Source organism: Onychomys torridus, chromosome 20 (genome assembly GCF_903995425.1).
Source record: "Onychomys torridus chromosome 20, mOncTor1.1, whole genome shotgun sequence".
Taxonomy (NCBI): domain Eukaryota; kingdom Metazoa; phylum Chordata; class Mammalia; order Rodentia; family Cricetidae; genus Onychomys; species Onychomys torridus.
This window is the reverse complement of record NC_050462.1, coordinates 24,879,232-24,896,030: the sequence shown is the minus strand read 5'-3', so window position 1 is coordinate 24,896,030 and position 16,799 is coordinate 24,879,232. Positions and strand designations below refer to the sequence as shown.

The 16,799-nt window shown below is 38.3% G+C and overlaps 1 protein-coding gene across 1 annotated transcript in view; it reads left to right on the top strand.

Moving 5' to 3' along the window:
* The window catches only part of Tmtc2 (transmembrane O-mannosyltransferase targeting cadherins 2), a 409,491-nt gene that overhangs the window by 312,836 nt on the left and 79,856 nt on the right, over positions 1-16,799 (top strand). Inside the window, exon 9 of the mRNA XM_036169974.1 lies at positions 978-1,059. Coding sequence (XP_036025867.1) covers positions 978-1,059 — 82 coding nt within the window. The remainder of the gene's footprint in view (positions 1-977; positions 1,060-16,799) is intronic.

Genomic DNA, 16,799 nt, shown 5'->3' with positions numbered 1-16,799 from the left:
GCATGCTCTGGGCTCTTTCCTCTAGTGTTAAAGAGCTGTGCAAACACTTTCTCTCAATTAAAATTCTGGTGTCCAAGCCATTCCTAGCTCATCTGCCTCCACATGAAGTTAGTATAAGACAAGCAGAATTGAACTTGACAGTTGAAGCTATAGTACATTTTCACTCCCATTAGATAACTCCTATTGGCAGTAATAACTGTGATATGAGCTCAGGGAATACTTTATTAAGATAAAATAATAAAGACAATAAAACAGAAAGAGAAAGGGCTTGGCAGTAGCTCAGTTGGTAAAGTCGCCGGAAGTATCTCAGCTCAATCATCAGAAAAGAGGTTGGGGGCCTGGAGAGGCAATTCAGCAATTAAGGGCTTACTACTCCTCCAGAGAAGCCAAGTTCTGTTCCTAGAACCCACATAGCAGCTACAAATGAACTTTAGTTCAGGGGATTCTATACTCCCTTCTGGCTCCTGAAGGCTCCAGGCATGTACATGGTACACATACATCCATGTAGGCAAAACCCTCATTCACATGAAAAAAGAGTAAGAAAATATTTGACATCTGAGATCATCTTCTGGCCTCCACATGCATGTAGATATATGCACACTCATGCAATGCACACACACTACTCAAAGTAAACTTAAAATGGTAGTGATATTCCTATAAACCCGTTTTGCCCTTTTTATTTTTATGAAACATCTAAAAACCATTTCAGTTCCCCAGACTCCCCTTGATCACTTCCATGGGCTCAGTATCATTTCTGGTCTTCTCTTATTGATGTGTCCCAGGATCCTGAAATCAGTCTTTACTCTCAACATATTTTCCTTTGTCATCCTCAGTTAGAAGAAATAAGGTTTTTTTGTTTGTTTGTTTCCAGCACTGTTTATCTGTAGACATTTGTTTATTTCAATGGTGCCCAAAGGCAGAAAAAAATAATCCATCATGATCCGTTGCTGAATCATCCATTTTCTCTGTTTTTCAAGGGTCGTAAGAGTGAGGCTGAAAAGTTCTTCTTGAAGGCCATTGAGCTGGATCCCACCAAAGGAAACTGTTACATGCACTATGGTGAGTGGTGATACTTTTCCCATGGCTCTGTGTCTGCTGTCAATGCTGAAGTGATACTTCGTGTCTTTGCTGGTGAAGGACCTTGGAGAGGAGGTTGACTTCCTCCTTTCCAATGTAGCCTCATGCTACATCCTTCCATTTTCATTTAAAATATCACACATGGAAAGGCTCTGCACTATATTTACCCCAACAAATTTCATTGGCCTTTAATAGAGAAGTCAGGTTTCTAATTGTTTCTTTCAAGTTCAGCTCAGAGTTTTAAATGAGATCTCATGGGGAAAGCATCTAGCTCTTGTCTGATGCATAGTTTATAATAAAAATATTAGCTTCTTTTTTTCATTCTCTGAAGTAATGAATTGCTCATGGAGCATGCCAACTTGATGTTTTAGGAGTTTACATTTTGGCCTCAACTGCTTGCTTTCTGGAAGATATGAATGTATACCAGGCTGTAAATGCCTAAGAGCGAGGCCAAGGATAAGCTATAACAAGTATAAGGAATGTCTGTGTCATGCAGTTTAGCCTTAGCCTTAATCAGTCCAGAATGAGCTTACATAACACACTATCATTATGGTGACTCATGTGTTTAGCCACCAAAATATACAGCTGGTTGGTGTGGGACAAGATGTGCTGTGTCTACCAGATCTGTAGATGGGCTGTCTCTCAAGGAACAACAACAACAACAAAATCATTTTATTTTGCTAATCCCATGGGAAACAAAATACCAGTTTTTTTTTTTAAATACTGCTAAGCTTAATATGTTAGGTATTATTGAATAGTAAACTTAAATGTGGACAGAAATGAAATCCTTACAAACTATAGCTACTATGACTGTATAGTATTAATTCCTTCTTCCAGTTTTCAGGTAGAAAGAAAAAAAAAAAGCAGTTATGGCTAAGGGTGTAAGAGAATGGACGTAACAAAATGGAGAAAACACTGAACAGACCACCAGTTTATGTGTATGTTGTTGTATGAATATGCTTGTGAACCTAAGCACAGGATGCTTTGTTTTTGGCCTAACACATAATACAAAAGCATATGACATACTATATGACCACTCTGTCATCTCTCTTTTACCACTGTGTTAAGATAATAGTTGAGTAACTTAACTTGTCTGCAGAATTTATTTTTCTTTTCACAAGTCTTCCTATATGAAGTTTTTGAAATTAGGGTTTTTCTCATGCCTGCTATTTTGAATTCCCCTACCAAACATCAAATTATCTTGGTAGAGTGTGAGAGGACTATTGCCTGGGCATTTTAGGAAACAGATGTTCCGCTTCCTACCTTTTTGCCTATATTTCCTTTGTTTCAAACTGGTTCTGCTTTGTGTATCTTCTGAGCTAATTTCCAGTATCATTATGCAGTGAATAGGAATCTTCACAGTGAATTTTGTTACACCCCACTATTGTTATATTTGAATGATCATTATTAAAAATCACTATTACAACCAAGGGTGGGGCTCAGTGGTGCAGCACTTGCCTACCTCAGATGAGGCTTGATGTTCAATCACTAATGCTATCAAAGGAAAAAAAGGAAACTGACTTCAGACTTGAGAAGCCTAGGGAATTCTTAAAGAAAAAAAATGAACTGTTGTATTGAGAGTTGGCCCCTGGCTATTCCGATAACTTGCCTTTTCATATTTCTTTTTAAAAATTAGTATTTTGTGGCACATTATACTCCTGGAGTTTTGTGGTTCCAATGGTGGTTATATAGATGTTATTTCTCCCATGAGAATCTTGTTGTGGATTTAGTGCACTGGAAAGTGCAACAAAATTTTTTTTAATGTTACTTGAAAAATAGTGATAGCTCATGTCTTTAAATGTTTGTGTAAAATCTGAATTTTTTCTTAATCCTATTGTAGTGTTTTTAACTTGAGGGATCAACAGAAAAATTATTAACGGTATTTCCCATCTCTTAGAAGGAAGACTACATGATTCAACATTATTTTATGAAATACAGAATTAGTCATTTTAAGAAATTTTATAACACTCAATAATATTTTACTGCCTTTACATTTAAGTGGAAAAGACTCAAAATGAGCAGTAAAATACAGAGAAGCCTGTAATCGAGAACTTGAGACAATGTTAATTTTTTACTTTTAGAAATGAAAAATTGTTTTTAATTTAACTCTATATCAATTCTCTGTTCTGCATACAAATAATGTGAAGCCTAAAAAAAATGAAGATGATTCAACCAAATTTAATGTAGCTGAGCAAGGCCTGCATCTCTCAACTACTCATTGTTTTCTCTTTCTGACATATGTTCCTTTTATAACACTGACTGGTGGACAAATAGACGTTTTTTATCAGTAGATCTTTTGTACAGAATTTAAGAACATTATGACTTTGCTTAAAATTCTTAGAGAAGGTTTTATTTTACTGTTATAAGATGTATCTATTTGGTACAAGACATTGTTCCCTATTCAGAAAATTCTGTGAAGACAGGAACATCATGAAGTCATCTTCAGAAGGAGATTAGGTAGAAGGTGGAAGATTCATTACAAAGAGTAGCTGTGTCTTACATCTGTGAGTGTATGATGTGTGCCCATCTCTGAGAATATGCCAAGTATTTGAAGAGCTAGCTGTCAGTAGGAGAACTGGCAAGTTCAAGGGTCCAAGGCAAGAACAATTGTCTATTTAAAGCAGTAAGTTAGAGCTCTTGTGACTGGAGCTGGGTAAACCAGATGGAGAAGTGGAGGAGGCGGCCACTGATGGAGGCCCATTGAGGCTTTGCAAACTAAATTCTAAAAAAGAGTGTACTTTTATGAGTGTTGGGATAGACCAAACTGAGAAGACAGGACAGAGATGTCTTTAGAAAAGTCTTTAGAAAGTGATTGCTGTGTATTGGGTAAGGGATGGTGATAGTTTGGGATTGGGAGTAATTGGGAAAGCAAATAAATTAAAACAATCCCTCCTTTAGATAATTCTATATTAAGAGTGGGGAGAATCCTGCTTCCCATTTTCTATGCCAACAATACCTAGTGTATTGTCAAATTCACAGTGATGTCCCATGCTAGAACTGAATCTGGAGCACACAATTCACTGAAAGGACATTCTGCTTGAATTTTCATTATTTTTATCTAAGAAAATTCATACTATGTTTTTCACATCAGTTCCTTGCCAACTTGCTGAAAAAAATATGTATTTTTATTCCCCCTTAGGGTGTTTATACCCACAGATTGAATGAATAAAAACACTCCCTCGACTTGAAAATAAATATTTAAATGAAATGTATGTGTTCTGAGTCTTTTTAAGATGCGCTTCAAATGCCAGTGAAAATGCCAGTGAGTGAATGTCGTTTTATGAGAAATCCACTCTCTTGAGCAATTATGCGCTTTTAGTTTGCTTGTTAATGATACGAGTGATTTGGAAAATATCATTCACTTGTGACTGGGTAGATAGAATTGCAGGAATTTATATCATTTGAAGTGATTAGAAGATGTCTAAATATGCCATCGGTTGCTTCTAGTTTAGACCCCCTGGTTTTTTGTCTGAAGGAAAGACTTGTAGTGAAGATTTTTTTTCACTACAGTTTCACTAGAGTTTCATCTGAAAGTTTATAAAATTGGTTCAAAGAAATAATTACATTTTAGCCTCTGTTAGCCTACAGTCTCTAGAGGACAAAAAGAGACATGGAGTACAGTCCTGGGCTGAAAATCTAGAAAGCTAATATTGGGCTAGAGAGGTGGCTCAGGGGTTAAGAGCACTGGTTATTCTTCCAGAGGTCCTGAGTTCAATTCCCAGTAACCACATGGTGGCTCATAATCATCTGTAATGAGATCTGGTGCCCTCTTCTGGCCTGCAAGCATGCATGTAAGCAGAACACTGTATACATAATAAATAAATAAATCTTAAAAAAAAAAAAAAGAAAGCTAATGTTGACTCCTAGATTTTTCCAGCCTTTAAATTTTCTATCAGTTTAATAGTGTACAAAATACTGTCATAATATTAGCTCAATATTTTAGTTCCGATAACCATGCAGAAAATAAGTTTCAAACTATTTCAAGGTATCAACTATAGTGTAGCATTATATTCATGCATTACTGTAGAAATTAATGTTTCCATGCCTGTGATGCCAGTATATATAATCTTGGTAAAGTTTGGTTCACCAATCTCAGGGTGATGTCTATTATGGATCAAGGGATTCTCCATGGATCTGTTTGTCTCCAATAGGAAGTGTCCTCCAGAAAACTGAAAGTCAAGATAGGCATTCCCTCTTCCGGTTTTTAAAAACATGCTATTTTCTAAAAGCCATGTAGTAAGATAAAATGTAAATATTTTCTTTGGATACGTAGAGGCAAATTTGATGTGACTAAAATATGTTAGTATATTTTTTTAAAGTACTTACTAGGTATATGTTTTAGTTATTGTTCTATTGCTGTGAAAAGACATCCTGACCAAGGCAACTCTCATAAAGAAATCGTTGAATTGGGGGCTTGCTCACAGTTTCAGAGGCTTAGTCCATGGCCATCCTGTTGGCAGCAAAGAGGCATGGCACCAGAGCTGTGGCTGAGGAGCTTTCCATCTGGAGGCAACAGACACAGAGAACTACATCTCTACTTTTAGTCATATGAGTACTTTCTCATTTTCACCTCTATTAAATACCTATACCTACTCTCAATATTTTTGTTTTGTTTTGTTTTTTAATTTTTGAAACAGGGCTTCTCTGTGGAGCTCTCGCTGTCCTGGAACTCAGTCTGTAGACCAGGCTGTCCTCAAACCCAGAGACCCACCTGCCTCTGCCTCCAAATGCTGGCATTAAAGGCATGTATCACCACTGCCCAGATAATTTTTAAATTACTTACAAACAGAAAAGAAATCTACCTACCCTACAATACCGAGAATAGCTATTAGACTAGATTAAGGGAATTCATGGTCAATAATTTTGGATCAAAAAGTTGAAAGAGAGCTGATGTGGTGGCTTATGGGGAAAAGAGCTTCTTCCACACGCTTGGTGACCTGAGTTTGATTCCCAGATCGCATGATGGAAGGAGAGTCCTGCCTCCCAAAGGATGTTCTCTGGCACCCACACAGGTGATGTGGGAAGCACACATCTGTAATCACACACAAATCATACACATATACATACACAATAATGAAGTTAATGGATGCATGAATCATAGTTGAGATAGACACTGGAAGCTTTGTTCATCTAGTAATTACACTGGAAATTTGTGGACAAGGAAGTTGCATGACTAGTTGCTATCATTTTCATACATCAATGTCATTGTGGTACATTCCCATATCACAGTTGGTGGGGGCAGTGATCATGATAGATTAAGGACCAGAAAACACTAGGCAGAAAAATACAATACTGTATATATATGGTTTTGTTGGAGTAGGTATGGTGGGTATGGCCTTGTTAGAGGAAGTGTGTCACTGTGGGGGCAGGCTTTGAGGTTTTCTATGCTCAGAATGCCGTCCAGCATCTCAGTCAACTTCCTGTTGCTTGCAAACCAAGATATAGCCAGTACCACATCTGCCTAAATGGCATCATGCTCCCCATGATGATAATGGACTCCACCTCTGAAACTGTAAGCTGACACCTGAAATAAACATTTTCTTTTTATAAAGAATTGCTGTGGTCCAACTAAGCACTAGGCCAAGCTCCTGGAATCGAGTCAAAGAGATGAAGAGGGATTATATGAGCAAGGGTGGTCAAGATCATGACTGGGAAATCTATAGAGACAACTGAACCAAGCTTGTAGGAGGAACTCAGGAACTTTAGACCGACAGCCGTGGAAAGTGCATGGGACCAGACTAGACCCTCTACATGTGGGAGACAGTTGTGTAGCTTGGTCTCTTTGAGGGGCCCCTGGCAGTGAGATCAGGATCTGTCCATGGTGTATGCGCTGGCTTTTTGGATCCCATTCCCTATGGTCAGAAGGCTTGCTCAGCCTTGATGCAGGGGGGAGGGGCTTGGTCCTGTCTCAACAGAATGTTCCAGGCTTTGCTGACTCCCCATGGGAGGCCTTACCCTTTTGGAGGAGGGCATGGGGGTGGGTCAGTGGGGGAGAGTGGGTAGAACAGGAGGAGGGGTGTGGGGGAGGAATCTGGGGTTGGTATGTAAAATATAAAAATATTATAAATAAAAAATTACTTTTACTTAAAAAAAAAAAAAGAACAACTAGTTGCTGTGGTCATGGTGTCTCTTCACAGCAGTAGAAATCCTGAGATACCAACAAAGAATCCAGGTAACTATAACTGTTAAAAGCCTAAACTTCTCTGTTTAACAGGAGGACAGAATAACTGATGCACAGCTTCAGAATGCCCAGGTCTCCTAGTTGGCAAAACCTGAATTTTCCTAGTACTCTTGTAATCTCTACACTTGGAGATATTCACTGGGCACTTATTTCATTACTGGTGTCTTGTAATTTGAATCCTCTTTGTTCTGTTCTCTGGAGCCATAGATAGTTATTGCCCTGGTCTGTCCTTTACTACCCCCAAATATTCATGCTGTCTCCTGTTTCAAGTATTTTCTGTTTAGTATTCTCTATTGTATACCCAAGTTTCTATACTTTTATGTGAATCCTAATGGTCATATTTTTTCCTAGACTGCTAACCCCCAGGCTGACACCTTTTAATTAAGCTATTTCTCCTTAAGAATAAAAGTAATGCAGTTATTGTCTTTTATAATTTGTGCTTTTTCTACAACTGTGCCCCAATATTTAACACAGTGCTTGATAAACACATTGCTGGGGGCTGGAAAATGTGCAAGCTTATCACTGTAGAACTCAAACCTTGGAAATAAGTAGCATCACCCATCAATAATAAAGACAATAGGGCTCCAGGCTTCCGTCTTTGTTAAGAAGTAGATGGAGGGAAAAGAAACTATTCAACATCTAAATAGTTTCTTTTTCTCAGTAGCTGTTCCAGGTGGTATATGAAAAGATAGCGGGGAAAAATTATTACAGTAACAAATATCTACAGTAATCTGAAAGAACTCAGCATATAAACTTTATGGCATGAAAATTGAGCTGAGGAGATGACTCAGACAGAAAATTGCTTAACTTGAAAGCACAGGGATACAAGTTCGATCCCCAGGAACCACATTTAAAATAAAATTTAATTTAAATAAATTAATAAATAAAATCATGGGATGTGGAGGCAGAGATATGCAGCCGCCTGGGAGACCGCTGGACAAGACACACAGCATGGTTTCCTTGGTGAGCTCTGGACCAGTAAGAAGCCCCGTTTCCAACTTAAACAAAACACAAGTGCATCCCCCTTGAGGAAAAATAGTTTATTCTTTCCTTCTGTGCACATACACACCAATAGGCATGTAGGCATGTGTGCAGACACACACCTACATCCAAAACATAAACATTTATCAAGAAAGAAACAAGAAAAATATTTTAAATGAATTCTTTATTACATCATTTTCATGATGAATTAACCAAATACATTTTGATGGTTATATATGAATTCAAAAAATATGGCCATTACGTAAATATTTTGAAGTACTTTTTGCTGAGAAATTCCCAGGTAGGATCCCATTTAATCCCTCAGGAAGCAGATATTTTGTGGGGCTGGTTCTGTCCACTTAATAGAATGAGGAGTTGAAGTCTTTCAGCCATTGGGGAAATTACTACAATTTCACTGCCAGCTAATACCATTGATACATCACAGTACTACCTATGCCAAGTGCTATGGCCTCCTACATCGATATGGGAAACTCTCATAAGAACAAACTAATAGGATCACATTTGAGGATGACATCAGTTCCAGTGTACCAAGTTTTACTCTATTTCTTCTACGACAGGGATAGGGATTTTTATAGTCGGGTCTAGAATTAGAAGGTGCCTGATAGTAATGCATGTACACTGAAGGCTGAGATTGTGAACAAAGAGAAAACCATGGAGCCCTTCTTACTGTGTTATCATGGACCCCAGGGAAGGGTTCCATATCTTGAGGATGTCATGGTAGAGAGAGAATCTGAGCAGAGCAGAGAGGGAGAGCAACAAAGTACAGGACGTTAAGAAGAAAACCTACAGGTTCGAGTCAGGTGCCCTGCCTGGATTTCTTCATAACATCGCTTTTAATTTTTCTAAAATAACTGTGTGTCCTTTGTGAAGGAATATATAATGTAATCATGTCAAAAATACAACCAACTTTCTCCATTTTCCTGATATTATGTAGAACATATAGGAGAAAAATTACAGCAACCAGTTGTAAGTATTTACTGGAGATGAAATGTAAACTACTGTGTAAAAAGTAAGGAATACAGAAAGACTCTTACATGAATTCCCATTTAAATGCTATTTACATGATGAGTTCATCAGACATGTATTTAATTAGTCTTGTGTGTGTGTGTGTTTTTTAGTTCATCAAATACAGTAACTGTATAAATATTCACAAAACATTTTTTTCTGAGTGTGTTGCTTAGATTTTTTTTGTAAGCCTGACACAAGGTAGAGTTATTTGAGAATAGAAACCTCCATTAAGAAAACATGCCAGGTTGGGGATTTAGCTAAGTGGTAGAGCACTTGCCTAGCAAGCACAAGGCCCTGGGTTCGATCCTCAGCTCCACAAAAAAAGAAAAAGAAAGAAAGAAAGAGAGAGAGAGAGAGAGAGAGAGAGAGAGAGAGAGAGAAAGAAAGAAAGAAAGAAAGAAAGAAAAGAAAGAAAGAAAACATGCCTATCAGAATGATCTATAGGTAGGCTTGTGGGGCATTTTCTTGATTGATGATTGATGTGGACCTGGCAGTAAAGTCCCCTGGGGTAATTCCCACAATGGTTAGTGACTTCAGTTCCTCATTATATTAAGTAGACAGAACCAGCTCCATGGTATTTATGTGGCTTTTGAGGGATTAAATGACATCCTACACAGGAATGTCTCAGGACAAACTGCTCCAAAAATATTTATGTAAATACTGTATTACCCACTATAGGTGATACTCCCCCTGGAAATGTGGTCCTGGGGTGTATAAGAAAGCAGGCTGAGCAAGCCATGGAAAAACGAGCCATTCAGCAGCGTTTCCCCTGGGTCTCTGATTCAATTCCTGCCTCCAGGTTCCAACTCCGCTTCAGTTCCTGCCTTGACTTCCCTTGATAGTCTGTGCTAACTAAACCCTGTGCTCCCTAGGTTGCTTTTGGTCATGGTGCTTTATTTTAGCAATCAAAAAGCAAACTAGAACACTGAGGAATTCACATACACCATCTCACGTATTCTAATCACACAGTAAGATTATCCTTTTTTGAGCCTTTTTAGGAAAGGCTCAAAACCAGAGTTTTGACCATAAGCTATTTTGTGTCTCAACTGGAGTTTCCAGCCCTGTCAACAACAGCACATCCAGGATCAACCTTACCCAATACATGAACCAGTGAGGAAGTCTAGACTGGACTCCAGTTAGTTTTATGTTTCCTTTTAATGATCTTTACTTCCATTTATGCCATCCTGGAGTGATCCATTGTGATTTTGTATGATTTAAAGGCTTTAATCACTTCATGCTTTGCTAAGGTGTAGAATTAAGCACTATGTAAGCGTGTCCCTTTGAATCTGTCTTTGTATGGGATTTAAGAAACTAGAAAAGCAAGGTAAGCAAGGAGAAAGGATTTGGGACAGTGAACAGCAGAGGATTTGGGTGTGAGATTCAATAGCAGTTTAAGGATAATCTTCGTAAGTATGGTCCAGCTTTTGAGGACTCTGTTCTAGATTTTTGTTGTTGGTTTCTGTTGTTGTTTCATCAAGACAGGGTTTCTCTGTGTATCCCTGGCTGTCTTAGAACTCACTCTGTAGACCAGACTGGCCTTGAATTCAGAGATCCTCCTCCTGAGTGGGATTAAAGGCCGCTGTGCTGGATTCTGTTCTAGTTGTTTAACTGAAGATAACTACTATTGGCTGGTTATGAGGATTCTCTTATTCTTTCACAAAGTGAGGAGCATGTAACCTGTTCAACAAGTCCTAATAATGGATCTTTATTCCTAAGGAATAAAAACTAGAATTTTCTGGAAAAGCGAGTTGTACAATCACTTCCCTGGTGGCTATTCCAGGTGCCTTTGGCCCTTTTGTTCTCCTTGATTGTTTCCCTCCAATTCCCGGTGTCATATGCACTATTGTTGAGCAAAATGAGGCTGCCCACCTCTGGTATTCATGGGAAAAGCTAGGATTTTGCCCAGTGGTGGCCTTTCTCCGTCTTCTGAAGATAAACTATGGCAGATTGTTGAAAAAGCTCTTCATGGACCTGGATGGGTTGCTCCTACTTAAATTTTCTTTTTTGTCTCACTCAACCCCTGTTGAATCTATTAATTATTTAAATGTGGTGGGTCTCTCACTTTCCCTTTTGTCTCCTCTGTCGCTTCTCATTCTTCTCCTCTCCTCTCCCTATGTCACTCTAATCCTCGCTTGCCACCAGACAGTCCTAACTACGTGACTAGTTTTTGGACATGCCATGACCCTTTGGGAAAGAGTCATGGGAGACATTAATCTGGCAACGTATTTCACCTTCCTGACCTCCTTTCCAGTTGAGCCCAGGGCCCTGGCTGGCCGATTCTCTAATCTCTTTTGCACTGGACACTTTTCTTGTTACATGTCCAATTAAGGATGGATTCCTGGCCCTGTGTCCACCTAGGGACAAATCCAGGGCCTCTCAACCTCATGATACGGTGTCCAGATTGTTCTCCTGGGTGTCTTTTCCTTGTTACCTGGCTCACGTGTTCCCTTGGCCAGTGACCATGGCACGTTTGTCACATTATGTCTGTACACAGAGTCTGTGTTAACTCGGGCTGCCAAGAACATAAAATCAAAGCAAACAGCTAGTAAAGGGAGAGATATAGAGCAGTTGGTTTTAACGAGAGATAGCATTCCTAAAGCAAAAGGTTAACTGGTGGCTTAGAAAGATATTCAGCAATGCTCGAAAAGCGAGAAGTCTCCATGTTCTCGACGGGTCTAATTAACACGCACTGTTAGCATCATGTACAGCTGCTTCTCCTTGGGACAGCTAATCTAAACACTGTCCACTATGTCAGCATCAACCCCTTCTCGGGAGAACTGCATTTCTTTCCTGTACTGATGGAAACACCTCCATGGAATGTGACTTGCCTCAGTTGCCTTTGCCCACTCATCTTATTACCACTAGATGTCAGCAAAATCAGTGAACCTGAATATTTCCACCTGTTCTCCCCGCTTTCCAATCATCCGAATCTTTAAAAAAAAATGTCCCGGGGTGCACATGGCTGTCCCTGGAATGATGGCTCTGTTTTGTCACAGTCTGGATGCTACTGGTATCAGTATATTCTCTTGGTGAAATCAGTCACTAGTGTTCTTTCTGCCCTTTGCTCTCTGTCAAAGATGCATTTAGCCTTTACTACTTTGCACCCATCCCTTCCTATTTGCATGTTGAACTGTCTGCACACTCTCCTCTCTCCTCTAGTACATGAGAATTGTTTCAAGAGGAAACATTTCCTTTACCTTGGAACAGCCCCTCCTCTCCAGGTATTGCTACTTGTCTTATGTGCAGTAGGCATAATGTAGATGCCTTGGGTAAGCAAACCTACAGGAGAAATTATTTTGCATTTTCAGATTATTTTCTTTCTGTTCATAGACTATCGAATTTTTTTTTTTTCTGTAGTACAGCACTACATGTGAAATACATTGCATAGTCTAAACCGTTTTGGATCTAAGGTATCTTTCAAGTGATAATCAAGCGTGGACCACTTTGTTATGTTCTAGGAAAATTTCAAAGGTCACAAACCAGTGACACCCTATCCCATTGCCTAAGTTCAAGAGTAATACTCATAGACCCATCACCATTGATATTGTGATATGCCCAGAGCTTGTGGCTATTAACCATAACTATACCTTCAAAACTGTTACTAAAAACAAAGCATTACCCACAAAGGCCTGTCATTAGTTCATTTGGTCCTGTCATTAAACATGCATTTGTTTAAATACTCCTCCTCTTCCAGGAGCTGAGAAGGTGAGTCAAGGGGATATACAGGAGATAACAGAATTCTGGTGGAGGAGATGACATAGGAAAGATTCTGGAGCATCAAACATTATCCTCCTAGTGTGTTAAATGAATAGTAAGGCAAGGGAGGGTAAAGTGATAATATCAACATGTGTAGGCCACGATTCCTTGATCAGCTATGAAATGATGCAATTGAACCATTTAGTCAATATTGCTCTGACTGCTATTTGAAGAATCCTCGGTAGAGTCATGGAGTCATGGGCAGAAACATGGGTACCACTTAAGAGGTTAGGACACTAATTCAGAATGAGATCCTGCTTTGATATAGGGTGGTGTCAGTAAGAATTAGATGATTCTGAATATGTTCCAAGGACCATATGTCTTCTCCAATGAACAACTATTTTATTGTAAATTCTGTGATTTAGTTTAGCAAATAAAAATCTTTGCAAGCTTTATTGTTTTTCTTAAAAAGAATTATATCATTATGACACCTCATACATGTTTTTGTGGGTCTCTAGTAGAGCTGAATTGATCTGAAGAGTGAATTTTTCAAGGTGTTTTAGCAAGAAGTGCCAGTTCCAATTAATTTAGGGAGTCTGTATGTGGACGTTATACAAAGCAGCATTGATCCTGACGCTTTCATTTTTACTGATTTCTACTTCACAGGCGGAGCTTTGTAAATCCAGGAATTAATGAAGGATTGATCTTCATGAACTTGTCATAATAAAAATTTGGTCAAAATCCACCAAGTAGTTTAAATGGTTCAGCATGTGAGAGAAATGTTCAAAGATGAAACTGCAATTCCTATGCTGGAAGCTTTGAGGCTTGGGCAATTGGTTGCTTTTCTTTCATCTTAATGCTAGTCAGTGTGGTAACTACACTCTTTGTCTCAGGATCTCTAGAGAATGTGACTGCTTTTTAATCATCTTCTGTTTCCCTCACACACAGTGACTTTTTCCTTGTAATTTCTCATTGGTTTTTCATTTACTCCCCCCCCCCTCATTCCCTTTGATTTGAGACAACGATGTAAAAATGAGCATAATTAATCTTAGCAAGGCAACTTACAAACCAAAAAAAGTAAAAAAGTGGTAGGAAAAATACACACATGAGAATAACATGCATTTTTTGTAAAGGAGGTGAGTGTGTGTGTGTGTGTGTGTGTGTGTGTGTGTGTGTGTGTTTTATTTGCAGTTCTGCTCAATTATCAAATGCAAAACATGTGCTTATCTACTGTATGTAGACAAGAAATGATTTCTTAGAACATATTCTTGCATTTGTTCTCATTGAGAGTGAACACACTTTTTTATTGGCTATGCCATTCATACATATGTATCTTTCTATCTGTACCTGTATGTAAGAGCTGCTCATTATACTCCATAATGGAGGAGTTATTGCCAGGTGTAGGCTATTTTCAGCTTAGTTCAAGCTAACTGCAAGCTAATCCCATATATAGTTGGAATCAATAGCATGATGGAAAATATTTTGCTGTAGCAAAACACACTGATTCTCAAAGTATGGACATGTCCTAGCAACATCAGCATTAGTTACAGACCTGTTTGCAATGCAGATTCCAAAGTCTGTCCCATACTCCTGCATGTGAAACTGTTGGGGATAGGGTGATGATAGTTCTGATAAGCACTAAGCTAGAAAATCGGTGCACATGTAAACTTGCCAGTCTTTACAAAATTTACCATGATAAACAGATATCTTCTGCAGCAGGCTGGTTCTGTCATAGAGTTTTCTCTCAGTTTGAGCTCCGGCAGCCACCCTGGTGGACTCCAGAGAACTTGTTCAGGGAAAAGGAACTCTGTCACTCCACCTGCTCCCATCACTTCTGTGGCAGTGGTTCAGAACAGTATTTTGCAAATGCTTCACTTGCCAGTTGTGTCAAAGATGAGAGGGTTGGGATACCTTCTCCCCTTGTAACTGGAGCGGCCATATGGGGACAATTCTGGTGCTCGCCCTTGTCCCAGTATAATTAATATCAGCCCCATATACTCTTTGAAATGCTTTGGTTTGGGTGGTAAATGAGATTACAGTGAATATAAGCGGTAAGAAATTCTGGCAACTATTGGAAACTTGTCAAGGGAAGGCTTCAATGAGGAAAAACCATATTTAGGACATGAAAATGAAAGAAAGGGAAGTACAGTGAGTCAGCAAGACAGACCTAGAGGTTGGTGTGGGGTAGACTTAGCAGTCAAGAAAACTTAGAGGTGGGATGTTCCGTAGGGGGACGGGGATAAGTGATTGACGTGATACAGCAGATTACCGTATGAGCAGCTGTAGCAGTTCAGAGGTTTGGTAGTAGAAGTTAAAGCTCACAGTGTGGGTAGCGATGTATGGTGAAGGATCCAGAAGTGATACCGGGAAGTTTACTATCATGAATGCCCTGGATAACGGGTCATTTGAGATTGTTTGGATAAGTATTTGACAGAAGGCTGCTTTACCTTTATTTCCTTCTTGTGGTAGTTCTATGTGTTTAAAATGTTTACTAACTGACTTCCCATCAGTTCTGGGCAGTATCCCAAAGAAGTGATCCTTGTGTCATATTTTAGGACTAATTTTGTTGAATTTTGTCTCAGGTATTCAAATTAAGTTGAAAACCCCAATTATTCACATTTAATAATTTTTATTTTTGTATTATCTGAATACTAATGGTGGACTTTTGGGATTTGTGGCCTGTGGAGTCAGAATTATGAAAACACATTGCAAATATGTTATGCTATTTTTGAATATTAATATGAATATATTCTACCATAAAATGTTCAAATGGGAATTTTAACTATCGTCATTTATGTGGCTAAGATTATGCATTTTAGTTATAGACTTTGTAAACAGTTTACAAAGTACAAATTTTGTGATAAAAATAATTTGAAGGTTAATATTATTATATAGCAATCAAAAAGGCATATTAGAGTTCACATAATAGTATGCTGTTTATTTAGATTTTTGGTGGCTGTACATTAACAATTTGTATGTTCAAAGACTTGAGAGGCTTTGTCTAAGGCATGCTTTATAAACTGAGCACTTGCATAATAACTGAATTTCACTGTGTTTATTAGATCTGGCCATAAACACTTCTGGTTCTCTTTCTTTCCTTTCTGTTTTTATGGCAGGGTTAATGTATTTCTACTTTTCCCTGTCCAATTATAATATAATAATAACAACCTTCATTGTTCAATTAATTATTGTGTTTTCCTAACTATCATTATATACTACACTTCCAGTTGATTTCCTGGAAATAAGAAAACTTAGCAATTCCCCACCTTGCACTTTGTTTAAATATGACATAAATAATTAATATACTGATTATGCATTTATTTAATTAAGTACTATATTGCAGTAGATAACAATGAATACTTTCTCTTAATGTTCAAAGCAAATGCTCATGCCCATAACTAACTGAAAGGTATTTGGCCTGGTTCCCTTATGAGGCCATACATGAGGAGAAATTGCTCATTTTCTACAGATTATTTAATTCTTGGTTTGTGTTTTTTAAAGTATATTCTTTAAGTCTCCTCTCTTCTTTCTTTCCATATGGTTAGTGTATACAAGAAATTTTTGAGTACTATGTTTTCTATGTATAATTTCTAGAGCTTTCTCCTTAATGATTTTGAAACACGGTCTTCCCATGTAACCTCAAGTTGATGATTCTCCTGCCTCAGCCTCACAAGTGCTGAGAAATACAAGTGTCCAACCACCTCAGCAAGCAACTAGATTCATCATTACACAAAATTTATTTTTCATAATTGATCTTTAAACATGCTTCAACCAAGCAATAGCTATTAATCATCATAATTTCTTAAAACTTAGTTCTCTTCTTTTTAAATTTTAG